This window comes from Perca flavescens, chromosome 15 (genome assembly GCF_004354835.1).
Source record: "Perca flavescens isolate YP-PL-M2 chromosome 15, PFLA_1.0, whole genome shotgun sequence".
Lineage (NCBI taxonomy): Eukaryota > Metazoa > Chordata > Actinopteri > Perciformes > Percidae > Perca > Perca flavescens.
In genome coordinates, this window is record NC_041345.1 from 28,961,669 (window position 1) to 28,989,586 (window position 27,918).

Sequence of the window (27,918 nt, forward strand, 5' to 3'; positions counted from 1 at the left end):
TGTGTGTGTGTGTGTGTGTGTGTGTGTGTGTGTGTGTGTGTGTGTGTGTGTGTGTGTGTGTGTGTGTGAGAGAGAGAGACTGGGTGTGTGTGTGTGAGACTGGGTGTGTGTGTGTTTGTGACTGGGTGTGTGTGTGTGTGTTTGTGACTGGGTGTGTACCCTGCCTGGGCACCTCAGTTGGGTGAAGCCAGACAGCCCCATGCATAATTGATGACACACAGATCTGGGCCATGCTACATCCCACTCGGTGTCTGATAAAACAACACAGCAGACCATCTCCAGGTCAAATGCTAGAAGTCTACTGTCATATCATAAGGTGGCTGCAAGTTAAATTTAAGTCTATTCAAGACCTGTCAAATCAAATTCTATGTGGTTTTAAACCGCACCTATAGAGCTGCTGCTTTAACAGACATAACAGAGGTTTAAGATCATATTTTAAATTACATTTAAAAGGTGTCCCATCAGTCTAAGTGTTACTGATCTAGTTACTGGATTACTGTCTAGTCTCGCATTGCCAGACCTATCTCCACAGTGCTGTGTCAGCACTGGAGTAAGGTCTGGCTGCACCACACATACATTCTAGGATAAGAGAAAAAAAACATGTGGCTTGTTTGCATTGTCTTGGGTGGCCCTAAGCTCCTAATAAAGTGACGGTGCCTCTGCAAAATAGTTGCAGGAAGGAACTTGTTTATGGTGGAACATTTGCACGTAGGGAGGCAAGCTCTGGAATGGCTAATTCCCTGCAAAACGCCGTTAAATGACGTTAACTGTTGAAACAATACAGTAACGGGAGTTATTTAAAGTAGCTGGATAGATGGTTAAACGCCATTCGCTCTACCACCAAATGTGGCCTACTTCGTCCACAGCACTTCCCACCAATTGGCAAAATGTTTGCAGAATGGCTCTCCATCTGTTGTTGCCAATAAATGTTTCTGGTGATCTGTATACTAGGGAAAACTGGCCAGCAGCTATTTTTTAGTTTGTGTCTTTATCTTACCCTGCATAATAAGCTTTTTCAATAACAGGTGGGCAAACATGGTGAAATGCCCCCATACTTTTTGATGGGTTTTTTTTTGTCATGAAGGTTTAGCCAAAGCTTTGCGCTGTTGTTCCCTCATGTAAGCAGTGTCACAGGCAGAAACTGCACTGTGAGGCGCTGCTTGATGACGTCACCAACTAACTGATGACCATATCGATGACTAAATTTGTTGGCAGCTACTTTGGTCACAGATTTACGTTGATTAATCATTGCACCCCTAGTGCAGATTTGTTGACATGCTAATGTTTCATTTTGTCTGTTTTAGAACGGTGAGGCCAAGCTGGGCCCTCCCGTTATCATGTGCACGAGGTCCTACCCAGAAAGCAGTGTGTATGGTGAGGGTTGTGGTGCCGACGGGGAGTGTGACATGGACAGCAGCGCTGAAAACTCTTTGGATCCGACACGGCAAGACAGGTCAGTCACAGCAATATCTGGGAGTGGGCCCTTATCGGGGCTACTTAGTGACTCTAAGCAATGGCAATTCTGAGGGGGTGGGGGGGGCAGTGCCCCTGTAATATTAAGTCTGGTCTGGACTCAATCCTGCCCCCTGCTAACTAGACTGTCTTTCATAGGCTGTTTTAAGGATAAAGTGAATATATTTGTATCATATGAAAGCAGTCACAATTCAAGGAAATCCATTGGGTAGGAAATGTGTCATGCCAACTTGTTGAGAAGGGGCTGAATGACGCTCCAAAATTAGGCACAATTTTTATGAGGGGAAAAACTGGTGTGGCCATTTTCAAAGGGGTCCCTTGACCTCTCACCTCAAGATATCCAAATGTAAATGGATTCTATGGGTATCCATGTATACCCCATGCAGTTTGGGGCAAAACATTTGTAGTTCTAAAGTCATTTTCCCCTATTCTTGAAAAGGCATATTTCAATATTTCTGCCCACTGCGGTCCATAAACAGTCTTGGAATTGCATAAATTGGGTAAAGTGGAAAGCTAAGACTCTTGTGGATGAGGCAATTGTATTCATGTGTCAAGATGGTTGGTCCCCATTCCGGTGTATATTTGGTACGCCTAGAATTGCATGTGGCCCCAGCCTGGCCCATCCTTTTGAAATGTTCTAGAGCCTATATATATATTTATATTGTCTATAAGTGAGTAACAGGAGTGAGAAGAAGTTAAGTTAGTTTAGATTTGACTGTGGCATTTTATTGTTCTTTTCCCCTTTTTTGAATGAACCACCCTTCCTGTACTTCCTGCTGTGCAACCCTAGACACCTGATTGGCTCAGCGTCTGCGTCTGTCATCTCCGGGGAAGAGCAGTTTGAAGATTATGGTGAGGGGGAGGATGTGGATTTTACCCCCAGCAGTCCTTGCCCTGAAGAAGACTCTCGAACAAATGGCTTCTCAGACCTGGGATCATCCGTTCCCTCCAGGTTGGTGGTCGAGCTAGAAGCGCACACCCTGAATCACATCCATTTGTATCTTGAAGCATATTTTTCCAGACGTAACAGGGGTGTCACTTTTTGGTTTCCTTTTTCTTGATCTGTTCCTGTTCCATACTAGAATATAAAAAAAAAAAAATGTATTACAGAGTAAGCCAAGTACTACTTGCGTACAACAGGGGGATGCTTGAAAGGCCTTTTTCATTGAAGACAAGTTGACATGTCACAGTAGAAATGTATGATGGCTGAATTCCTTTTAGCTGCTTCACTTTCAGGGTGCTGGTATTGTTCATGCAGCCTCACTGTCCCCCTGTTGTGGCTCCCTGGGACACTTGAATAGAGTGGAGCCATTGTTAATGTTATCAGTAACACCTTTTGCTTTTCCTGTTGGAGAGGCCAGCGCAGCGCAGCTGGTTAGATTTCTGTCCCACCTGACATCATGCAAACATAAGCAACAATAACTCCACAAAATCCACCAACTGCACATACTTCAAGGCATGATGGGAAATGCCTGGCTCTCTACTGATCTGAGAGCTGATTAGTTTAGGTGTTTGACCAACATGACGTTATAGAGATTTAGATTTTATTAGTCCAATTTTGCCCTATGAAGGTTTTTTTTCTGTTAACCAAACCTATATTAAAGATTATAAAAATTTTTATATATATATTATAGTTCTCAAAGACTGCTTACAATCTACAAAAGTTCTAGTCAGCAATCTGATTATTACTTATTTCAGTTAAGTATCACCAAGCGACAATTAGAGGATTTTTAAAATGGCATCTTGATGTGAGGCCCTGACTGTGTGACGGATAAATAATTAAAAAGATTGCACTGTATTCCTGTATTTCCATATTCCATATTTGAATGTCTTAAGTTGAAAAGCGATTGACCTTCCAATCAAGTCTGCACAGCCAATTAATATACAGCGGCAGACTGATCTGATGGCTGCCTCATGTGAATTACATCTAGATTTTCATGTCAAATAATTGAGTAAATTTGAGGTTAAACCATAAACACTGTCATTATGATCACAGATAAGTATGTATAGCATTTCAATAGCCTCTGTCATACAGGATAACATCAATAAAGTAACAATGATGGGAGACGAGCCAAATGGAAAAAAAGATTGGTCTGGTAACATTTAGTTAAATTAGGACGAGTGTGTATGCGATGGTTGCAGCTTTTGTCAGGGCTGCCTGCTCTCGTTCACTTTCCACTGAAACAGGTCTGCAACAAGATTACCAGCTCAACCGAGCTCTGTCGATTACACGCTACCAACAACTACATACGTGTATTCTGACATGTATATTAACAATGAAGCAAAATCTAATATACACCAGACTGGTCATTTATATTTGTGGGGTCAGATCTGTACATTTAAAGAGCCAAAAGAACACCGAGGCATTTGGAAATTCATCTTCCCTTTGTTGCCATCAGGGCAACAGATAATTTGCCGAAGCGCTTGCCAAGATAAGTCTGTATTCTCTGGAATGACCACAGACGCTGGCCGTCAGGTTGCTGGCTTACTGTGCCCTTCAAGAAAAACAAACGAACAACCTTTCTGCTGTGAAAAGGGCCAATGGATGCCTCTGTTGAATTGTGCCATTGCCATTGACTGATGGTCCGTGCATCACAAAATGAATTGCAGTGCAAGCAGGAAAGGATTTGGTCACGCTGTGGTTAACGCATTTGTTGCTGTAACCAACTGTATTTAATATCTTTCCTACTTAAATTTTGACTAGCATAGTTCCACATTTCACGTCTGTATGTCCATGTGTTCTTTGTATTTGCAGTGCTGGGCAGACTCCTCAGAAGATGCGGCAGCTGTATAACAGTGAGCTGCTGGACATCTACTGTTCTCAGTGCTGCAAGAAAGTGAATCTACTCAACGACCTGGAGGCTCGCCTTCGAAACCTCAAGGCCAACAGGTAAAACGCACAGCACACGAAGACGGCACCATAAACGCAAAGGCTGCACGGGACCAAACAGGGCTGGCTGGCAGATAGACTCAAGCTGCTGCCTCAGCATCTCCCTGATTTGCTCAAAGCCTCAGATACACATAAGCCATCCACCCCAATCCCACCCTCCTTATTCATTCTTGGCACCAGACGCTGCACCCACATCAAAGGGTGAGCCTGAGCTGTTGCTATAGCAACCGTATCCCATTCTGATGGGGTGGCTGGTTGCAAGTTTTTGTGTTTCTGTGTGTGAGATGGAAAACAGCGACAAAAGAACAGTTTGTGAAAAACCCGTGGCAGATAAAAGAGTGTCTGTGCCAATTTGAATAGGCTCAAACAACTCAACTTTCAATGATTTGATGTATTCCAATCTTTGATGCTTGATTTGTGATCAGAGGTAGCTATAACAATAACAGCATAGTAGTCAAAGTCGTAAAATAGCCTCCACGCTTGCTGGCACATCAAACGTGTCTTTATGATGAATTATTCTACACAGTTTATTCTGCACTGAAACATAGAAAACGGCTCCAACTTCGTGCCCAAGTGGGCGACAGGTGTGCCAAGGGAGCCTGGCCACGAAATGACCAAAGGTGCGTTTTGCTCCCGACGCACTTGGCAGGGCACACTGCGATCTGTCTTCGCCAGTGGCTTCACTAAAATAGAGCCTGCAGTGTCTGCTTGTGCGCTCAGAGCAGCAGCTAGCCATCAACTTGTGGAGGTAAAGAGATAAAAAAAAAAAAAAAAGCTCAGTGCAGAGAAAGTAGCTACTGACAGCTGCTGAGGACAGACAGGAGGGACTGGATCAGAAACATAAAGCGTCATTAATAACATGTTGAATGAAAGACTTTAAGAATTATTTTCCTTTTTTAGTTTTCAGCAGCAGCTGGCCTTATTACAGGTTTAAAAATCCTCCCATCATATTGGTTATCCTGCTGTCATATTATTTCCACACAAATGTTAGCTTTGTCAGCTGTTTATTCTAAACATTGTTATGTTCCCATGTAGGTATCCAGGGCAGCGCAAGCTATCAGTTATATAAATATACATTTGTCTCTGCTTGATCTGCTGTCTGAAAATAGACGTGTGGCGTGAGAGTGTGTGAATAGTGTCAATGTGTGAGAGTTGTCACCCCTGGTGTGTGTGACTCAGTCTCTCTCTCTTGTATTTCAGCCCTAATCGAAAGATTTCCAGCACAGCATTTGGACGGTAAGTGACCTGACCTTCCAACGTTTTTTAATGAAAGTACTGCAGTAAATCTTCATTTGCATAGAAAGAAGGGGGGGCGACCTATCTCTTTTAACAGATCCCAATGATGGGTTCAGCATTTAAGCAGGGTGATAAATAAGAGTCCTAAAATGGATGAGCAGTTTCAGAAGCTGGCACAGTCTGTATGCGATTGTGATCATGTAGAATGGGTAATGGTGTCCTCTGTCTGTGCTGTTGGTTTCCTAACGGGTCATCTCCTCCCTCCAGTCAGCTGTTCCAGGCCAACCACAGCGTGTTTGGGTCCAGTCAGGGCAGCAGCACAGAGGATCTGTTCACAGACAGCATCGACTCCTGCGACCTTGACATCACAGAGAAAGTACAAACACACACACACACACACACACACACACACACAAACGCACACCCTAAAAAATGCAGGCTGTTTTTGTACATTTTGCATGAAAACCCTGTTAAAATAATTAGCTGTTTGTTTCTGGTTCACCTGCCTGGTAGTAGCAATAGCTGGATGCCTACTTTAATGCCTTGGATGCATGGATTCAACAATTCACTAAAAACAATCCCATTCTATTTCAAACTGAGGTGATTGCACCATAGAGTTCCTTTTCACTATAGTATGTTAGTTCCAACTGTACAGATCATTGGAGTGAACTGAAGTAAGTGTTATGTTGCTGGAGTGCTTTCTAACATGGTGGATGATCCTGCTGGAGTGTCCCATGAAGGCACGCTTAACTGTTTTTTATTATTTTAGTATTGTAGGTACAGTTTAGTATTCAGTGCTCCCTGACTGTTTTTTTTTATTTTTTTATTTTAACAAGTCACACTACACAGCAGAGAGAGAGGGAGAGGGAGATGGAGAGAGATGGGGGTTTGGCAGCTGGCGTCAAATGCAGCAATCCAGAAGGAGCTCAGTCCTCCAAGTCAGGAGATAAGCTGAGGGAGTCAACGCGTTCTAGGAAAGGGTTAAATGTCTCTAGGAATGTCGAAATAGAGCCTTTCAGTGAAGATCTAAGCTTCTCCAGCTTCAAATTGTCGAGCACCTCTTTAATCCAGCGCTTGTGTGTAGGGGGGGGGCGGGGAAGCTTCCAGTTAAGCAAGATCAGTCTCCGAGCTAGCAGAGATGTAAACGCCAGGGCCCGCCTCAGTGCAACAGGGAGGTTAGCGTCAGAGGAAATGCCAAAAATGGCTGACAACGGCTTAATATGCTCGTAGGCTCTACTCATGGTGTCAAAAATGCTCATCCAAAAAGTACTTAATTTATGGCAAGACCAGAACATATGAGAATGGTTGGCAGGAGACTGGTTACACCTGTTACAGGCGTCCCGGACAGTGGAGTATATTTTAGACAATTTTGCGTTTGTGTAGTGGACTCTATGAAGGACCTTCCATTGGATTAGGCCATGACGAGCACATGTGGAGGACGAGGGAACCATAGCCAGAGCAAGGTCCCATTGTTGGTCCGTAATAGTCATGTTCAGAGCGCTCTCCCATGCCGCTTCTGTCAAAGTACGAGGGTTCGCAGAGGTCGAGCATAATAGATCGTACAATGCAGAAACACAGGCCAGGAGGGAATCTGTCAGGGTTTCGGAGGGAGGGGGGGAGGTTTGGAAAGTGGGGGAATGTCTCCTTGACAAAGTCCTAATCTGGAAAAAGTGAAAGAGGTTCTCCCTTACTGTTTTTAATACTGTTTTTATTCTCAACAAACATTTTAGCTGTAACCAAGTAAAAAATGTAAACTCCTATAAAACTAGAAGGGCACTCAGAGAGTGTAGGCCTCCGCTAAGGCATGCCCTATCTCACAATGTATATGCAGTGTGAATTTTCCCAGTCGCGTACTCATTATTCCGATTATTCTGACACCACATCGGGCCAGTAGTTTTTCCATATTCTTGCTGTCAGACAAACCAACAAGCAAAGAACACATTCAATTCAATTCAGTTTTATTTATAGTATCAAATCATAACATAGGTTATCTCGAGACACTTTACAGATAGAGTAGGTCTAGACCACACTCTATAATTTACAAAGCCCCAACAATTCCAACAATTACAGTAATTCCCTCAAGAGCAAGCAGTGCGACAGTGGCGAGGAAAAACTCCCTCTTGGGAAGAAACCTCGGACAGACCCAGGCTCTTGGTAGGCGGTGTCTGACGGTCCGGTTGGGGGTGTGATGAACAGTGGCAATAATAGTCACATTAATAATGGAACAGTGACTGGATGTAGCGGGAAGCTGCAGGGTTCAGAAGGAAGCAGCATGACATTGCAGGGCACCGCTGAGCTCAGCAGGGAGTGCAGCAGGACCACGGCGACAGCTGGAACCAGGATCTTGGTGCCAACGTTCTCCAAGGAAATACGCTGGGGGAAAAAACATAAGGACTCCGGGGAGTAAACTCCCCAGAAGCTAGGATTAGTAACAAGCATTTCTGGAACGGGATACACACAAATAGTAATACTAATAGTAATAGAAAGGGAGAGGAGAGAGCAGCTCAGTGTGTCAAAGGAAGGAAGGAAGTCCTCCAACAGTCTAGAACTATAACAGGGTAACTATAACAGCGTAACTAAGAGAGACGGGTCATAAGGAGAGGTAGCTTTTTCGGGCTTAGAACTCTCCCCCTGCCGACACATAACCTCCTTGGCAGAGGTAATAGTTGGATATTGCATCTGTGTGCATGTGTTCTGTTGCCAGCTCCTTCTTAATCTGGCTCTACAGAGACTGACAAACACTGATGACCTTGTCTCCTCAGCCTTTTGAGGCGGAATGCTGACATACTGCACAATTCACATGGGTACTGTCATGTGTAAGCCTGCTGAATAAAAGCCGGAGACCAGCTAAAAGCTAACTCAACCTCTTGACCTTTGTGTGCCTGGAGTTGCAGCTACATGATTTCTTGCTATGAGGAGGTATACTGTACCTAATAAAAGGGCTCAGATTTTAGGAATGTCTATGATACAAAGTAAACCAAACCAGAGGATCTCATCTCCACCTGAGGTCTCCTATGTGTGTGTGTGTGTGTGTGTGTGTGTGTGTGTGTGTGTGTGTGTGTGTGTGTGTGTGTGTGTGTGTGTGTGTGTGGTAGGATGTGGAAGTTTAAAGCCTGGTTGTCTTTCTCAGGTCAGTTATCTGGAGAAGAAGGTGACAGAGTTGGAAAGCGACAGTCTTGCCAACGGTGACCTCAAGTCTAAACTCAAACAGGAGAACACACAACTTGTTCACAGGTAGGAAAACACAATCACTGCATCCTTTATTTATTAATGCTTTTTTTATGTTGGCCTAGAATTAGTCATATTAACATTTTATTTTTTAAATAACACGTGATATTCATGTTTTCACATGTGGAACATTTCCAAAAACCAACCACCCTATCCCTAAACCATGTGTGCCCGCAAGTGAATTTATCACATAGATCACATGTGATCCTTCTCTGTCACTCCTTCTCATTCAGAGTGTGTCTAATTCTCTGTTTCACAGATGATGAATTCACATGTGCTTTTTTTGAGACTGAGGTTACGTCTTAAGGATTTGCTCCGTAGGTCTACATAACCTCATCTGGAAATCATAGAATCTTTATGGCAGCTTTATTGCCACTATGTTAAACATTGCATATTTGACCTGCATGTACTGTTGTTTGTGTTTTTAATCCCAGGGTGCATGAGCTGGAGGAGCAGGTGAAGGATGCCGAGGCCAGGGCAGATCAGAGTCTGGATGAGGAGACCAAGAGGCACCGGGAGGCTTACAGCAAGCTGGACAGGGACCGAAACATGGAGATAGACCTGCTCTGTAACAGGTAAACTCATCAGTAGTCTATATCCATGATGTTCCACTTCCGGGATTGCTCCGGTGCCACCCCAAATTCCGCCAGATGTCCTTCTCTTCGGCCAGATGTCCGTTACCTTCTGCTTTCTTTGTGTTGGCATTTTAAACTCCGGTGGATTTATGATTTATAATGTTGATGAGAAGTCTGCAGCTCTATATAGATGTTTTTTATTTATTTTTTTACTGTAAAAAGCTGGAAGCAGCCGCCTTACAGGCTACAAACAAAGCGCATGGATTAAGTTTTTTCTCCAATCTGAGTTAGATTGTGTCCCCAGTTTCATGATTTATTCAGTAAACCCGAACTTGTCAAAGATGTAGAGTTTTAGTTCTGTGGGATACTGTACTGACTGTGTGTGTGTGTGTGTGTGTGTGTGTGTGTGTGTGTGTGTGTGTGTGTGTGTGTGTGTGTGTGTGTGTGTGTGTGTGTGTGTGTGTGTGTGTGTGTGTGTGTGTGTGTGTGTGTGTGTGTAGGATACAGCTGTTGGAGGAAGAGAATGGAGAGATGAAGTTGAATGTGTGCAGACTCAAGTCGCAGACTGAGAAACTGGACCAGGTGAGTGTGATTAACCCAAAGGACTATTCTTGTTTATTACAACCCAGAGGCTTTATTTAATTATTTCCAAGAGAAAGGAATGTCAACAGTGGAAGTATTCAGAAACATCCGTCACAGTTTACAGACCGACTCGTTTTAGCAATGTGGTCTTCCCAAATCTCAGCAATAACTTTGGTGACTACAGTGTTGTCGTAATTGGGGATGAACCGATCTGACTTTCAGTCCCGATACCGATACCTGGGATTTGGTATGGGCTGATACCGAGTACCAGTGTTTAATAAAAAGCTGCGCTGTGGATGAAGGTCTGGCAGTGTAAGACTATTAAAATAATAAATCATGCACTAGCAACTTGGTAAAAAAAAAAAAATCAAATCAAAATAAACAGGAATTACAACAAAGGAAGCATCACTACAGACCCATCGCACCCTGGACCCAACCTGTTTGAGCTTCTCCCCTCTTGTAGGCACTACAGAACACTGTTGGCCCAAACAACCAGGCACAAGAACAGTTTCTTCCCACAGACTGCCACTATGATGAACACTTAACACCAGTCCATAGTGTCAAGACCAATCCCTGTTCAATAACCCTGTAACACCAAGCATCCACCGTTCAGTAAATGATAAATGTTGGGGGTGGCAGAAGCTCAGTCCGTAGGGAGTTGGATCGGGAACCTGAGGGTCGCTGTTTCAAGTCCCCGTACGGACCGAATTATGGAGCGTGGACTGGTAGCTGGAGAGATGCCAGTTCACCTCCTTGCCCTTGAGCAAGGCACTGTGTGTGTGTGTGTGTGTGTGTGTGTGTGTGTGTGTGTGTGTGTGTGTGTGTGTGTGTATGTATGTATATATATATATATATATATATATATATATATATATATATATATATATATATATATATATATACGGTGAGGAAAATAAGTATTTGAACACCCTGCTATTTTGCAAGTTCTCCCACTTGGAAATCATGGAGGGGTCTGAAATTGTCATCGTAGGTGCATGTCCACTATGAGAGACATAATCTAAAAAGAAAATCCAGAAATCCCGATATATGATTTTTTTAACTATTTGAATGATACAGCTGCAAATAAGTATTTGAACACCTGTCTAGCAGCTAGAATTCTGACCCTCAAAGACCTGTTAGTCTGCCTTTTAAAATGTCCACCTCCACTCCATTTATTATCCTAAATTAGATGCACCTGTTTGAGGTCGTTAGCTGCATAAAGACACCTGTCCACCCCATACAATCAGTAAGAAGCCAACTACTAACATGGCCAAGACCAAAGAGCTGTCCAAAGACACTAGAGACAAAATTGTACACCTCCACAAGGCTGGAAAGGGCTACGGGGAAATTGCCAAGCAGCCTGGTGAAAAAAGGTCCACTGTTGGAGCAATCATTAGAAAATGGAAGAAGCTAAACATGACTGTCAATCTCCCTCGGACTGGGGCTCCATGCAAGATCTCACCTCGTGGGGTCTTAATGATCCTAAGAAAGGTGAGAAATCAGCCCAGAACTACACGGGAGGAGCTGGTCAATGACCTGAAAAGAGCTGGGACCACCATTTCCAAGGTTACTGTTGGTAATACAGTAAGACGTCATGGTTTGAAATCATGCATAGCACGGAAGGTTCCCCTGCTTAAACCAGCACGTCAAGGCCCGTCTTAAGTTTGCCAATGACCATTTGGATGATCCAGAGGAGTCATGGGAGAAAGTCATGTGGTCAGATGAGACCAAAAAAGAACTTTTTGGTCATAATTCCACTAACCGTGTTTGGAGGAAGAAGAATGATGAGTACCATCCCAAGAACACCATCCCTACTGTGAAGCATGGGGGTGGTAGCATCATGCTTTGGGGGTGTTTTTCTGCACATGGGACAGGGCGACTGCACTGTATTAAGGAGAGGATGACCGGGGCCATGTATTGCGAGATTTTGGGGAACAACCTCCTTCCCTCAGTTAGAGCATTGAAGATGGGTCGAGGCTGGGTCTTCCAACATGACAATGAGCCGAAGCACACAGCCAGGATAACCAAGGAGTGGCTCTGTAAGAAGCATATGAAGGTTCTGGCGTGGCCTAGCCAGTCTCCAGACCTAAACCCAATAGAGAATCTTTGGAGGGAGCTCAAACTCTGTGTTTCTCAGCGACAGCCCAGAAACCTGACTGATCTAGAGAAGATCTGTGTGGAGCAGTGGGCCAAAATCCCTCCTGCAGTGTGTGCAAACCTGGTGAAAAACTACAGGAAACGTTTGACCTCTGTACTTGCAAACAAAGGCTACTGTACCAAATATTAACATTGATTTTCTCAGGTGTTCAAATACTTATTTGCAGCTGTATCGTACAAATAAATAGTTAAAAAATCATACATTGTGATTTCTGGATTTTTTTTTTTTTAGATTATATCTCTCACAGTGGACATGCACCTACGATGAAAATTTCAGACCCCTCCATGATTTCTAAGTGGGAGAACTTGCAAAATAGCAGGGTGTTCAAATACTTATTTTCCTCACTGTGTGTGTGATTGTGTGTATATATATATATATATATATATATATATATATATATATATATATATATATATATATATATATATATATATATATATATATATATATATATAAAAAATGTAATAAAGCAGAATTATTCTTTTAACCTTTTTAAAAAGTGAATTTGCTTTCTATCTCAACAATGGCTTCCTGCCCTCTTTGCTGTGCAGGAGAAGCAGAGGATGACAGACAAGCTGGAGGACACCGGTCTGAGGCTGAAAGATGAGATGGACCTCTACAGGAAGATAATGGACAAGCTCTGGCATAACCGCCATGAGTTTCAGAAGGAAAAGGAGGCTATGCAGGAGGTGAGGCACTTTACATAACAGAAGGGTGCCATGGAAAATGTAAAGCAGTTCCAATAAATGGCATCTTTTCTGTGCAGTTGATTGATGATCTCCGCCGGGAGCTGGAGTATCTGCAGATGTTTAAGCTGGAGATGGAGCATCCAGGACAGGGCAAGGGCTTGTCTGAGTACAACGCCAGGACCAGAGAGATCGAGATGGAACATGAAGTCAAGAGACTGAAACAGGTTTACACACACACACACACACACACAGCACACACTCCCCAGCACTTCTCCTAAAGGCTCTGACACACCAACCGGCGGCAGAAAAGGCAGTCGGACCGATCACTCGGCTCCCGTCCCTCAAAAAAGTGCCTCAGAACACACCGAAGCGACGCCGACTTGAGCGTACATTCTGCACGTACGCGAGACGTAATACGTCTCCATAACAGCAGGCGGCGCTAATCTGTATTGTCGCCCAAAAAATGAAAACCGAAAATGAGGGAACATCTCTCTAGACCTAGTAAACACACAGCACGTTGTCGTCAGTCATTGTTTTCATCACAGAGTGTTGATAGTAGTCAAGAAGGATCGTTGTCGTCATTACTCGCTGAATGGAAGAAAATACGATGGCTAGTAATAAGGAGATACCGCTGTTGTCAGCTCTCGGGCTTCTTCTTGTGGAAGAAGCACTGATTCGCTAGTCAAGGGCTAGCACTCCACCAATCAGATTGGTCATTGAGTCTGACTGCCCACTGACCGATTCAACAAGTCAGATCGGCCCGAATGAACGCTGACGGCTCCTCCGACTGACGACTGCACGGAACACACCGAACGGACTCAAGTCACCGACCTCGCCAGACTGTCCGACGGCCGATAATCGGGTTGGTGTGTCAGCGCCTTTAGCTTATATATCTCACCATTCTCTACATTCATTCTCAAGTGGTTTAGGTTAAGTCCACACAGAGTGCATAACAAACATGGAACATATAGACAATAGACTTGAGATTAAACCTGTTAGAGCCTGTCCAATATATTGGAAAGGATATTATATTTGTATTATATTATCACGGATTATAACTTTATTTATTTAGCACCTTTTCAAAATGAGTCTACAAAGACACACACACACACACACACACACACACACACACACAGATTAGCTTTACCTGTGATAGTAAACAGCACTCGAGCAGAATCACTTGAGAAATGCGCTGAGAAATGTGCTTCTGGTGCCAGACGGCTGCTCGCCCGTCTCTGGAAATATGGTGGTGTTTGCAGAGCTTCTGCCCCGATTTAAACCTGCCGTTACTGTGTCAAACAAACAAGCTCCACAAATTAAAAACATATCTGTGATTACAGAGAATTAATTTACAAATGAATGCATTTGTGAATCTTTTCCTAACATTTACAACTTTTTGAACAGGCATTGTGAATCCAGTTTTCATTAGTGAAAAAAATGCATTTTTTGGATCTCAGTTCTACACTTGCAGATCTGCATTTTGCACACACAGAGTTTTGAGACAAACTTAAGATGTGAAAATTATATTTGACATACAGCAATAGCCTATCTTTGGACAGAGCCAGGCTAGCTGTTTTTCCCCCCTGGCTCCAGTCGTTGTGCTAAGCTAACCAGCTGCTGGCTGTAGCTTTATATTTAACAGACCTAAGAAGGTAGCGACCTTCCTATCTAGATCTCAGCAAGAAAGTAAATAAGAGTATTTAATATTTCTTTAATGCTAAGTTCCACTACACAAATTAAGTTACTAAGCGTTTTGTCTCATGCTGACAAAAGTTTGAAATTGCTTTCAAGTGTGTGTTGACTTCCATATATTAAATAGCCACTGTTTCTGTAATGCACAGAGTCAAGAGTTTGACCCACAATCCCCTCTAAAAGGAACTGTTCTCTCTTTGCTTCCTCAGGAGAACTTTAAGCTGCGGGATCAGAACGACGACCTGAACGCTCAAATTCTCAGCCTGAGTTTGTACGAGGCGAAGAACCTGTTTGCCTGTCATACCAAGGCCCAGTGCCTGGCGGCGGAAATCGACAACGCCTCCAGGGATGAGGTTAGTGTGCCGCTGGTGGATGGGTGTAGTAGTAGTAGTAATAATAATAATAATAATAATAATAATAATAATAATAATAATAATAATAATAATAATAATAACTATTTATATAGCACCTTCAAAAACAGAGTTTACAAAGTGCTTTTACAAACCAAGCAAGGCAGAAGAGGTCAATAAAGCAACCGACAGCTACACAGTGGGGCCCAAACGTTAGCAAGACAAATGCTGACAAATGTAATGCTGAGTAATGTGTGTCAGGACTGCTCTTCTTATGCATTTCTCCGTCTCTCTCTCTCTCTCTCTCAGCTGGTCGATGCTTTGAAGGAGCAGGAGGAGATCAACCTGCGTCTGAGGCAGTACATGGACAAAATCATTCTGGCCATTCTCGACCATAACCCCTCCATCCTGGAGATCAAGAGTTAAACGCCACACACACACACACACACACACACACACACACACACACACACCCTTGTATTACTGTAGTTGTGGGGATCTTCCATTAGCCCCTACCTTAAAGTTATACTCCTTGTGATTTTAGTCCTGGTTGACTTGGCGACCCGCGTAGTTTCTGGAGGGAAACCGAGGGCAGAAATGCAACAGAAGAGCAGCGGGTGTATTTGTTCACGGTGCAGCCAAATAAACCCGTGTTGTTTTCTCAGACAGGATTACCACGTCTTGTTCTGTAGACACATTTTTGCTGAATGATCGCAGTTAGAGCTAACCTGCGTTCTGTGGCTTCTGAAAGTGAACGTGAACTAGCTGCAACAGGTAACGTTGGGTTAGCATTAGCAGTAACAACTGGATTACATGCTGCGTCCTCTCCTGTCTATCCCTCGTGTGTGTGTGTGTGTGTGTGTGTGTGTGTGTGTGTGTGTGTGTGTGTGTGTGTGTGTGTGTGTGTGTGTGTGTGTGTGTGTGTGTGTGTGTGTGTGTGTGTGTGTGTGTGTGTGTGTGTGTGTGTGTGTGTGTGTGTGTGTGTGTGTGTGTGTGTGTGTGTGTGTGTGAAGGCAATTTGAATCCAGCAAGGGAATGGCAGACTCCGCCACTAACAATAAAAAAAAAATAAAACTGCGAGAGAGAGATACTGTAATTGCTGAAAAAATGCTGACCATGAATGGTATCAAAAACAGGGTTTGATTTAATGAAAATCTCAAGGATTATAACTTTAAACTGAAATTCTGAATGTCCTTAATGTTCTCACTACTTGTGACTTGTGACTGGAACTGTTGCTAACAAATGTAGTTGCGCGCACACACACACACACACACACACACACACACACACACACACACACACACACACACACACACACACACACACACACACACACACACACACACAGTGGATGGTCTTCATATCCACTCGAACCAAATGCTTATTTATGAATCGATCTGTAGAACTGCTGTGCCATGTTTAACCTGTCTACCAACTTTTATAACTCTAGATTTAAAACTACTGAAATGTGGGGATTGGTATATATTTGGGAATACATAAAAACATATTTTGGTATTTGATGTAGACGCAGTACTAATTGTTCTACAGTTACTGATTATATCTGGGCTGTATCTCACTGGGGGGGCTCAGACTGAAACAGAGGCTAGATTTAAGGAGTGTAGGACATACAACAACTAGCAACATAAAGGACCATACCAGTGTTTTGCATGTTTTCTACAAACCATTTGCCAAAGCAGTCCATAATGTTTTGAATTTGTATTGTGTTTTTACCATCTACCAGGTAACCTTCATTTCAGGTGGTACGAAAATCAATTTGTGGAGACTTGAAATAAGCGTGAGTTCAGTTTTCATGTGAACTTCATGTTTGTTTTATCGTTCATCATAATATTGAGCAGCAGTGCTGAGCAGAACCTGCCTAGTATCTGCCATTGCAAATGCAAGTTGACTGTCATACAGTATGGGAATGAATGGAAACCAGTGCAAGCCTCAAAGGAGGATCACTTAGCAGAATAGTTCAAAAATTTGGGGAATTGCGCGTTTTTCCGGTCTTTCCGAGAGTGAGATAAGAAGATTGACATCAGTCTAATATCTGTGTGTTCAGTACATGGTATGGTTAGTTTAGCTTAGCATAAAGAAACAGCTAGCCTGGTTATGTCAAATGTTCGGATCTCTAACCGGTTGTATGTAGTTTGTTTAAACAAAAGTTTGTCGTTTTAGAGGGAGTTATGATTTGGAAGTATTTGTTGACGAATAGGTGTTGAACTATTTAAAAAAAAATAATAATAATAATCTGTAAAATGGTCAAAATGAATATTTAGTATTTGTGTAAATATAGTGATTGGCTACAACATGCATAAACACTGGAATGGGCCTTTTTAGGTGACACCGCTTCTTACCCTTTAATTTGGCTGTCTGAACACAACCGAATGTCTACATGATTAATGTATGCTGTATACCACATCCAATCAGTCAGTAACTATGTCACGGAGGGACAATTCAGTGCTGTGTTCCTGAAGACGACTCATAATAAAGGTATTTAAAGGTGCTAAGAGCCAATATTATGTGCCAAATCTTAACATGTCACTGTTTGTTTTTTATGGACAGAAATAGTGGTAGGGCCTCATACTTATTATGCAGAGTTGGATGGCTCACTTACATCTCTCATACAAATGCAAGTAATGTGTCCCTATGAAATGGCAACAACTGGAGCTGTACTGGAACAGTTGAGCAGTGGCCAGTGACTGTGATTCGGCCATTGACAAATCCCCTTTTAAAGGTACTCTGTGGAGATCAGGAGAGCGAGTATGCCCCCTGTTTGGTTTTGTCTGCTGTAGCTTTCACGTGGCTAGGCCGATAGGCAGTCGGTGGTGGTAATGCACCATCTGACGTGGGACACAAAGGCAGTGAAGAAGACCGCAAGCTAGCAATTAAAAAGAAGGGGGGGAAGAAAATGCACTCCGTCTTTGTTCGACCTCAAGAATACACAATGTGTTAGGGCTGGGCAATATGGAAAATGTCACGATATTTTTGACCAAATACCTCTATCGATACCACAGCGATATTGTTGTGTTGACTATTGGTGCTTTCACAAAATATTTACACAATGAGATTTTAGATAAATAATCCTCAGTAATGTGGATATAATGACTAAGTGGATAAAGGTAAATAACAGAACAGTTACAACAGTCTGGTAAGGTCAGAAAATGGCATCACTTTACTGTAATGCAGCCTTTAAAACCAGGAAAAGACAACTTATCACAATATTACAATATCCAAAATCTAAGACGATATCTAGTCTCCTATCACGATATCTATATAATATCGATATATTGCCCAGCTCTACAATGTGTTTTGGTGAGTAATGCTAAACCGAAAACTCCACAGGCCACAGTTGTTCTTTGTTGTTCCTTAGCTTATTACAAACAGTAGTCACTGATCTATTAATAAGGATTATTTTTTTTAAATGTTCTATTAATACTGTATAATTGGCAGTGTTCCAAGGAAAATGTACCTACTAACTATAAGCAACCTACTGATTTAAAACGGGGAAAGTTGATTCTATGCTGCCTTCAGTGTCTTTGTAAACGAGGGGAACCACTTTATTCTACCTATGTTGTAAATTAATCTCACTTCAAATGATTTCACCTAAATATTTCACTTAAATATCGTTTCACACACGCTTCTTACACGCACAGAGCAACCTTTATAAAATGGTATTCCACAGGTGTGTCCCAGTGAGGAGAGCAGTAGCTGTATAGTGAGCACTATACAGTATTAGGTTACAAATAAAGTTTTGCTCCATTGCACAAATTGTTCACCTAGTGAGAATTTCATCGTTTGTTTGCTTGTTCTTTCACAGGTTTTGTGCATTTGCATACGAGGTATGAAAATAATGATTTAAAGCTATGATTTTTGTCCATTGTTGCCATAGTGAGTGAGCTTTTATTTTTTTTTTATATTGACATTTTTACTTTAAGACACAGTATTTGTGATTTCATACATTGTAAATGTTGTACAGAATCTAGTTACTATTATTGTGCAAGTCATTTCGCTTATTAAAAAAAAGTCAGAGTTTTGACACAATAACAAAATATGTGTTGTAGATTATAACAAAGTGAATGATATATAGCACACTTACAGGTGTCATAGCCAATGTATTTAACTGGAATATTAATAAACCTGATGAAAAAATGTTAGTCTGTCATGTCTCACATGTGTTCACTTTGATTTCTTTCACTTGTGTATTGCACATGAAATTCTGGTGACCACGTTCTACAAGATGTGTAAAATAAAATTAATTTGCTTTGGCTTGACAAAGTCGGCCCTGGGTTATTTATTTGCCCCGGTAGCTCTTAGTGTTTAAAATCTAAACATCTGTACATGTATTGACAATGATTATCAAAAGGTGTTAGTCTGGATGGATTAGGTACAGTACATGTATTTGAAATGTCACAGAGCCATTTAATGGATAAAAGGAGACTGAAGTGGTAGACTAGCTGTATTGACCAACGTGTATTTTGCTTTGTGTGGCATTTCTGGTGTCCTAGTCTTATTTTCCACAGATGTACTTCACTCACTATGTTCCACAAAGGCATCAAATGTAGTGGCCGTAGTCAATTTTGACAAATTAGCAGTAAGGCCCTATATACACTTATCATTTCAAGATTTTGCATAGCCACATACAATCCAGATGACATTTAAGACACTTAGCCACATAGAATCTGTCTTGGTTTTCCTGGGCTACATGCAAATCAGAGTGGGCCCTCCAGTCCAGAAGGAAGTGGTAATGCACCTGAAGCTGTGGTAACTCCCACAAACACCAGAAGAAGAAGAATAACTAAACAGTCCAATTCGCCCAAGACACATTAAGTGAATGAGTGTAGATTGGGTGATTGGCCGCAGTAAGAATGGGTGGAGTGGTGGTATGCTCAAAAAGAAAGAAAAGTTGTTGCCACGTGTCGTCCACACATCCACTCTTAACTTTCTGTCCATGAAGGCATGCTTGGGGGTAAAATTGTGAGTACAAACGAAAAGTGACAAAAGGTGGCGTGTAATGAATTAAAAAAAAATAGTTTGCGAGATACAAAAGAAACGGATTGCAATGTATGTCATTCGTTACACTTTACAGTACGTTCAGCAATTGTCTCTGTTAAACTGTGTTTCTCCAGACAAGAGGTGACTCGACCTCGTGCTATAACTGACACAGATAAACCGATGATCCAGGCTTTAACTCCATCCCAATTGCGGGGTAGAGCGGTTCAGTGAAAGTGGTGTTGAAGGTGTGGAGGTGGATCAGTGTGTCAGCGGAGACTCTGTAGAAGGACAGAACACCAGCAGGCCAGTCCACATACACTGCTACTCTGCCAGTGTCAAACGAGGGGTGAACGGGTATGACTGTTCTCCTATTTTTGTGACAGGCGGAGTAATTATTATCGCAGCGTAACAGACTCCAGGACTTGCCATTCTGTCCAATCCAGCAGTCGTCATCCTGCCCTTTCCTTTTGATTCCTTTGTATGCCACTCCAATGTTAACCCATCCTTTCCAGTCCGCCTCCCAGTAAGAGCGCCCAGTCAAACCGTCTCTACACAGAACCTGCTTCCAGTGGTGAAATCGCTCTGGATGATCGGGGTAAGGCTGCTCCTCTTTCACCTCCGTCACCTTTCTGTTGTCCTCCGACAACATCAGCTTCCTGTTTGCTGTGTTCGGGTCCAGCCGGAGTTCACAGGCATCTGACGGGGAGAATAAGACAACACAACATAATTTTGATTTGATTCATGTATATACAGTTTGACAAATGCATCTACATTCAATTATATCAGATGTCCGCATCATTACACCAAAAATTGGAATGGTGCTTTGTCATTATGAATCAAAGTAGATAAGTGCACACTTACACTTCCTCAGACCTGACTTTAACCTCTTCACTCCACCATGTTCCACACTGGGGATGGGAAATACAAGTCAAATTAACATATTCTCATTTATAATAACATATGCATACATATAACCACAAACAGATCCAGGTAAAGGAGCATGTGAGAACCTGGGAACAGGTTCTCACATGTTGGGGTTACAACAACACCAGGTTGGGGTGGCAGTAGCTCAGTCAGTCAGGGAGTTGGGTTGGGAATTCTTCCTTGCATGGTCTCACTACTCCTTTTTTACATTTAACTGAGACGTTTTGGTGGTTTGTGTGCCTAGAATGGATGCGTCTATCTAGGTAGAACTGACTGAAGGGAGACCTTAGAGTAGACTTTCAACAGCCTGGAAAGATCACTCCCTCCTGGCCTGGGAGAGCTTGTGGATCCCCCCCAAAAGAAGTATGAGGAAGTCACCAGAGGAAAAGGCCTATTGCCACAGTGATTGTGGCCACGATAGGCAAATAAAAATTGGAGGAATATATGGAAATGACTTCTGCCTGGCAGTAAGTCTCTCCATACCTGAGAACAATCAGTTGCGAGCGTGGATCCTCTAGAGCGGCGGAGAGCAGCTTTACGCCTGCGTCTCCTGGATGGTTGTAGCTCAGGTCCAGCTCTCTCAGATGGGAGGGGTTACAGCGCAGAGCTGAGGCCTGGGCAGCACAGCCTTCCTCTGATACCCGACAGCCTGACAGTCTGCAAAACACACATGGAAAGCAAGCAAATGGCAACAGATTATTGGGGTTAGGTGTTTTTAAATCCTAGCTCTAAATGCAAGTCAGTGTCAGGCATGACATATTGACCAGTTAGAATTGTAGACTTTTTGGCACAGGCAGTTATTGCAAATGTTTTCTTTTCCTAGATTAAGGGATACTGACCTCAGAGTTTCCAGTCTACAGTGTGGACTCGCAAGTCCAGCAGAAAGCAGCTTGACACCTGAATCCTTCAGATCGTTGTTACTCAGGTCCAGCTCTCTCAGACTGGAGTTTTTGGTGCTCAGAACTGATGCCAGAGCTTCACAGCTTCTCTCTGACAAGTTACAGCCATTCAGTCTGAAAAAGCACGCAAACAAACAATTTATCTTTTAGTTTATTCTCTGTAAAATGAATGGATGGCTTAATATGTCTTTTATTTGGATAGCAGTGCACCTACAGAACTTTGTTGGAGGCTTTGACCACTGGCAGCAGCCTCAGAAGAGCCTCCTCTGAAGCAGAGTACTTCCTTAGGTCAAACACATCCAGGTCTTTTTCTGATGACAATAAGAAGAAAGCCAGAGCTGACCACTGAGCCAGAGACAGTTTGTCTGTGGAGAGACTTCCTGAACTCAGGGACTGTTGGATCTCCTCCACTAGAGAATGATCATTGAGCTCGTTCAGACAGTGGAACAGGTTGATGCACCTCTCTGGAGATGGATTCTCCCGGATCTTTTCCTTGATGTACTGCGTCGCCTGATTGGTATACGCGCCACATCCTGGCTGTTTCAACAGACCTCGTAGAAGAGTGTAATTGGTCTCCAGTGAAAGACCCAGGAGGAAGCGGAGGAACAAATCCAAGTGTCCATTTGGACTCTGTAGGGCCTTGTCCACAGCACTCTGGAAGATAGTTTTTTCAGTTGATGTGAATGTAAATAGCTTAGACCACCAACTAGATCTGGACTGTGGCTCTGACAGTAGGTTGACACTGGTGTTGATGAACTGCACGTAGACATACAGAGCAGCCAGAAACTCCTGAAAGCTCAGATGGACGAAGCAGAAGACCTTTTCCTGGTACAGCCCACACTCCTCTTTAAAGATCTGTGTGAACACCCCTGAGTAGACCGAGGCTGCTGTGATATCGATGCCACACTCTCTCAGGTCGGATTCGTAGAAGATCAGGTTGCCTTTCTGCAGCTGCTCAAAAGCCAGTTTCCCTAGAGACATGATGATCTTGCTTGTCTCGGTGTTCCAGAGTGGATCGGTCTCAGCTCCTCCACGATACTTGACATTCCCTACTTTGGACTGAACCACCAGGAAGCGGATGTACATCTCAGTCAGGGTCTTTGGCAGCTCGTCTCTTGTTTCTGTTCCCGTTACATCTTCCAGAACTGAAGCGGTGATCCAGCAGAAGACTGGGATGTGGCACATGATGTGAAGGCTTCGTGATGTCTTGATGTGGGAGATGATTCTGCTGGCCTGCTCCTCCTCACGCAATCTCTTCCTGAAGTACTCTTCTTTCTGTGGGTCGGTGAACCCTCGGACCTCCGTCACCATGTCAACACACTCAGGAGGGATCTGATTGGCTGCTGCAGGTCGTGTGGTTATCCAGAGGCGAGCAGTTGGAAGCAGTTTCCCCGTGATGAGGTTAGTCAGCAGCACATCCACTGAGGCGGACTCGGTAGCATCAGTCAGGATCTCGTTGTTGTGGAAGTCCAGAGGAAGTCGGCACTCGTCCAGACCGTCAAAGATGAACACAACCTGGAACTTGTCAAAGTTGCAGATTCCTGCTTCTTTGGTCTCAGTAAAGAAGTGATGAACAAGTTCCACCAAGCTGAACTTTTTCTCTTTCAGCACATTGAGCTCTCTGAAGGTGAATGGAAATGTGAACTGGATGTTGTGGTTGGCTTTGTCTTCGGACCAGTCCAGAGTGAACTTATGTGTGAGGACTGTTTTCCCTATGCCAGCCACTCCCTTTGTCAGCACCGTTCTGATTGGTTGATGCTCTCTGCCAGGCAATGGTTGGAAGATGGCTTCACATTTGATCATAGTTTCTGGTCTTGATGGTTTCCTGGATGTCGTTTCGATCTGTGTGATCTCATGTTCGTCGTTGACCTCTCCACTCCCTCCCTCTGCGATGAAGAGCTCTGTGTACATGTCATTCAGCAGTGTTGGGTTTCCTGCTTTAGCAATTCCCTCAAAAAAACGCTGGAACTTCCCTTTCAGGTTACTTTTGATTATTTGCTGGCATATAGGACCAACGGCTTCTGAAAGAACAAACGTAAAATAAAATCAATGAGTAAATGTGAAAGTCAAAGTCTACATTGATGATGAATGTTTGCTTTTTCCACTTTAATATCTCAATATCCCTACAGTCACACTTATTAACAATCATCATTGATATGGTAGTTCCATAAGATTATTCAGCTAAGACTTTCCTTGAGTTCTGATATTGAGCACAAGTGTGCTAATACAAGATGCACTGCTCTACTTAAAAGGTGTTTTGAGCAAACTAACCACTGTTCTTCTCTGAAAGTAGTATTGGATGTGCCCGATGAATTGCAGAATGCTTGGAACTAGACAGTTAATAAACTATAGTGTGCACTGATGCTAACTGGCTATAGGGAGAGCTAGTTGAATTACTCAATTGGTCCTTAGCGAGCTAGAGATGGCGAAATCCTCCCAGTAAAGTAAAGCCATTCATCCTCTATTAGTTAAAGAACTCAACCGTAATGTTTATTTATTTATTTTTTTATCCTTGCTCAGTTGCTAGGGCAACCCATTCTCCAAACTCATCACATGGTTTGGATTAAAATAAGTATGTTGCGTAACTTACATACGCAAGTTAAGTATATTAAAAAGGCCTATCATTCTAAAATTGTCTCGCATTGCCAGACCTTCCTCACGCTGTAGAGGAGGGTCTTGCTAGTCCACACAGCATTCTGGGATGGGAGAGGAACATGCTCTGGTTTATTGGCATTTCTTTAAACCAATCACAATGGTCTTTGGCGGCAACATAGCCTCAGGAAGGAACTTGTTTTGGTGGAAAATGTGTAAGTTCAAAAGTTGTTTTAGTCGTGCAACAGACAACTTGGAGCAATCCCGGAAGTGGAAGGTCGTGGATATAGACTAGTCGGTTGGTTGATTGGTTGGACTGAAATATCTCAACAATTACTGGATCGATTGCCATGGAGTTTTGTGTAGACATTCTTGGTCCCCAGAGGATGAAGCCTGACGACTTTAGTTGAGTTTCACTCTTCATCTCCATGAGAGTAAACATCAGCATGTTGACATTGCCATTCTAAGGCTAGTTAGCATACTTTATGAGCCAGAATACAGCCTATTTGCAACCATTTCCTCTTTACATCATAGTAAACCTCTTACTGCTCTGCAGAGAGTCGGCCAGCTCATCCTGCTTCATTCTCCTCAGGAAGTGCAGTGTGATCTTCAGAAGGGCCTCTCTGCTGCTCTTCCCCTGCTCTTCCTCCTCACTGTCCACCATGTCTTCCTTTTTCTTCTCACCTTCTGAAGTATCTGGACAGAGAACTCTTTGAAAGATTTTCAGCTCCTCCTTCACAAACGTGATCATGGTCTCTTCAAGCAGCTGCAACATAATCACACGGAAGATAAACTTGTGAAACACAGCATCACAACATGAATCGCCTTTCAGAAAGTGTAGCATGGAGTTGCTGAGGTTGACTGATATTGTATTTCATATTATTACTTATTTTAGTAACATATACAAACCATAAATATGCCCTCCAGATCTGTTTGATGCTTCTGGGCAGGCTCACTTCTGGTAGCCTCCGAGCCCCCCTGGTGGACTCTGAAAACAAAGATAGATAGATAGATAGATAGATAGATAGATAGATAGATAGATAGATAGATAGATAGATAGATAGATAGATAGATATATGTTACAATGTAACACACCCAATAAATGTTTTGAGACATAATTTACACAAAATTTCATTAAATACAGTTTTGCACTAAATACAAAATAATATTATATACTACAAAGCCCCTAAAGGGACATGGGGGATTTTTTTTTTCTTTCTCATGCGCCAAGATGAATGGTAGGTATTCATCTTCCTGAAAACGCAACGAAATGTACCTGATAGTGTCATCAACAAACGTAAAGATGATTGGTGGTTACGAGAAAAGTATCTTGTGCTCGCTTGGAAAAAGTGTCCCTTAAGGGCTGCCGCCGTAATATACTGTTTATAACTGCACCACCTAATGCCCAAAGTTTCATAGCATTGAATTTTGAATATGTACACTGCCCAAGTGTCATAAAAATGATATGTTATGTTATGCTAAAATGCTGACACTGCGCCACAATCCTCAACTGCAGGGATCTTCAACGGGGGGTCCTCAGAGTCGGGGGTGCCTCCAAATTTTATAATTTCTTTCAAAAAATTGAAATGTCTTACCATGAATCCAACATATTAGCAAATATGAAATAAATCCCCACTGCCTACTAGCCTGTAGGTAAGGTGGTCACTGAGGTACCCATCCACAGATCCAGTTCATCCTTAAGGATTCACTGTGTGTATGTTTAACATTAAAACATGATTCATAAATCATGCCAACAATTATTATTTGAATAGTTTAGTATTCTATGCAAGAATTGGTATGTTTAAAGGCTTTAAGCCACCCTACACTTTATTGTATGCCCACTTCATTATGCAACTTCATTTTATACAATATATGTACTAGGGGGTGTCTCTCTCAGTTTAGGGTCTTTGGCTTAAAAAAAAACCTTTAAGACCCCTGCTTTAGTGGATTATCAATAGTTAATAATAATAATAATAATAATAATAATAATAATAATAATAATAATAATAATAATAATAATTAATTAATGCTTACACATTTTCAAATGCATGTTGTTGATCTTTAAAATCAATCAGGCCGCCCAGTGAATGGTCACCCATGGACACACAGCTGGCCGAGTCGGTTCTCTCATCCTGGATGCTGATTGGCGGAGGGGAGGAGCACCAGGGGGAGAAATAGACAATCAGAACATTTTATTTCTCACATAACAACACGCCCTTCAGTATTTTATTATCAGTCATACATTTTCACCTTCATCCCCCAGGTGATGGTGATAAAGGACTAGATAGGTTTAGATGCAACTTTATTGTCTTTGCACAGAGTAGCAGGTATACTGAGACAACGGAATGCAGTCTAGCACGAGTGCAAAAAGCATTAAAGTGCAGAGCAATGTAAAGAGTAAATATAGTATAAATAGAATGTGGAATAAACAGTAGCAATAAACTGACTACCACAAAGTTCCATAAAACAATAAATCTGAGCTCCAAATAATCCAATACATACTGGACGAGGGGCCCGCAACTGATTTTACAAAGAAAAATCGGGGAGGGGGGTTAAAGAAGCGGGTGTTTATCAGGCATGGAGAGTCTAATAGATGCTATTGAATTGTTTTATGGGAAATGTAGGATCCAGTGTTTTTGAAGCTTGGCCCATTCTAGGGCCTTAAAAATCAGGCTATCTCGGTGTCGGATGCCTTAATTTGGACCGTTACCCTTTTTAAAAATACATCTGTGTCTTGCAAGTCCTTGAAATTTATGGAAATGCAAATAAAAAATTGCTGGAATACCACCTTTCATGACTAAAAGTATATATGTGCGTATGTAAAAAAGAGCAGTTTTGGAAAACTACAAGCAAAGCTTCATTATACAAGACACTATCAATCCAAAGAACAGCAACGTTGACAAACTGGTATGTTCATTCATTGTTTTGGACACAAAAATCAGTTAACACTTTGATGCTTATACAACTAACTTCTTTGGAGAATCATGTCTGCCTTTAAAATCAATCAGGCTTCCTATTGAATGGTCACTCTGCATGGAGCTGCATGGTACAGGGGAGTCTGGGCTCTCCTGCTGGGTGCTGATTGACAGAGAGGAAGAAGTGAGAAATGGCGGTCTGACTAAGACTGAGAATCTTCAGTATTTTTGACTTTGGGTCAACTGGGCTGAAACAAAAAAAAAAGAAGCTAAACAAAGCAAATAAACTTCAATCATAAATTGCTCCAGCAGTGAAAAACTGTGATTCTATTGGGCAGTTAACAATTGTGAATACATAACTACATGCATATGTAGTTAACAGCCTGCAATCACCATACACTTTTTCTCAGTCCCATCACAATATTTCTTCTACATTCCACGAGAAGATTGATACATATTCTATCACACTGAAATGCTCATAATAACTCAATAGTACAAGTCTTACATGTTTTCCGAGGAAGGGCGCCGCTTTTTAAAATCAATCAGGCCGCCTATTGAACAGTCACTCCGCATCGACACGTCACTGCATGGTGCAGGGGGGTTCTCTGGGCTCTCCTGCTGGGTGCTGATTGACAGAGAGGGAGAGCCCCACAGCGAGACACAGTCATTAGTCGTTAGTACATTTTTGCTTTTAGTTGTAATAAATGACAGAAGAAGACT

General features: G+C 42.5%; 2 protein-coding genes across 3 annotated transcripts in view; one reads left to right on the plus strand and one right to left on the minus strand.

Annotated features, from left to right (window-relative positions):
* Positions 1 to 15,755, plus strand: part of rab11fip4a (RAB11 family interacting protein 4 (class II) a) — a 37,565-nt gene extending 21,810 nt beyond the window's left edge. For both annotated transcript variants that reach the window (XM_028600047.1, XM_028600048.1), the window contains 12 exons: positions 1,305 to 1,453; positions 2,264 to 2,425; positions 4,229 to 4,363; positions 5,564 to 5,599; positions 5,867 to 5,975; positions 8,730 to 8,833; positions 9,262 to 9,402; positions 9,903 to 9,984; positions 12,694 to 12,831; positions 12,909 to 13,055; positions 14,733 to 14,876; positions 15,183 to 15,755. In XM_028600047.1, coding sequence (XP_028455848.1) covers positions 1,305 to 1,453; positions 2,264 to 2,425; positions 4,229 to 4,363; positions 5,564 to 5,599; positions 5,867 to 5,975; positions 8,730 to 8,833; positions 9,262 to 9,402; positions 9,903 to 9,984; positions 12,694 to 12,831; positions 12,909 to 13,055; positions 14,733 to 14,876; positions 15,183 to 15,299 — 1,464 coding nt within the window. In that variant the 3' untranslated portion in view covers positions 15,300 to 15,755. The remainder of the gene's footprint in view (positions 1 to 1,304; positions 1,454 to 2,263; positions 2,426 to 4,228; positions 4,364 to 5,563; positions 5,600 to 5,866; positions 5,976 to 8,729; positions 8,834 to 9,261; positions 9,403 to 9,902; positions 9,985 to 12,693; positions 12,832 to 12,908; positions 13,056 to 14,732; positions 14,877 to 15,182) is intronic.
* Positions 15,756 to 18,746: 2,991 nt separating this feature from the next.
* Positions 18,747 to 26,399, minus strand: LOC114569907 (NLR family CARD domain-containing protein 3). The gene is made up of 8 exons (XM_028600044.1): positions 26,318 to 26,399; positions 25,193 to 25,271; positions 24,830 to 25,049; positions 21,906 to 23,712; positions 21,632 to 21,805; positions 21,276 to 21,449; positions 20,730 to 20,776; positions 18,747 to 20,564 (listed from the first exon to the last, which is right to left on the minus strand). The coding sequence occupies exons 1-8, from the start codon at positions 26,380 to 26,382 to the stop codon at positions 20,026 to 20,028; spliced, it is 3,105 nt and encodes a 1,034-aa protein (XP_028455845.1). The 5' UTR covers positions 26,383 to 26,399; the 3' UTR covers positions 18,747 to 20,025.
* Between the last annotated feature and the right edge of the window lie 1,519 nt (positions 26,400 to 27,918).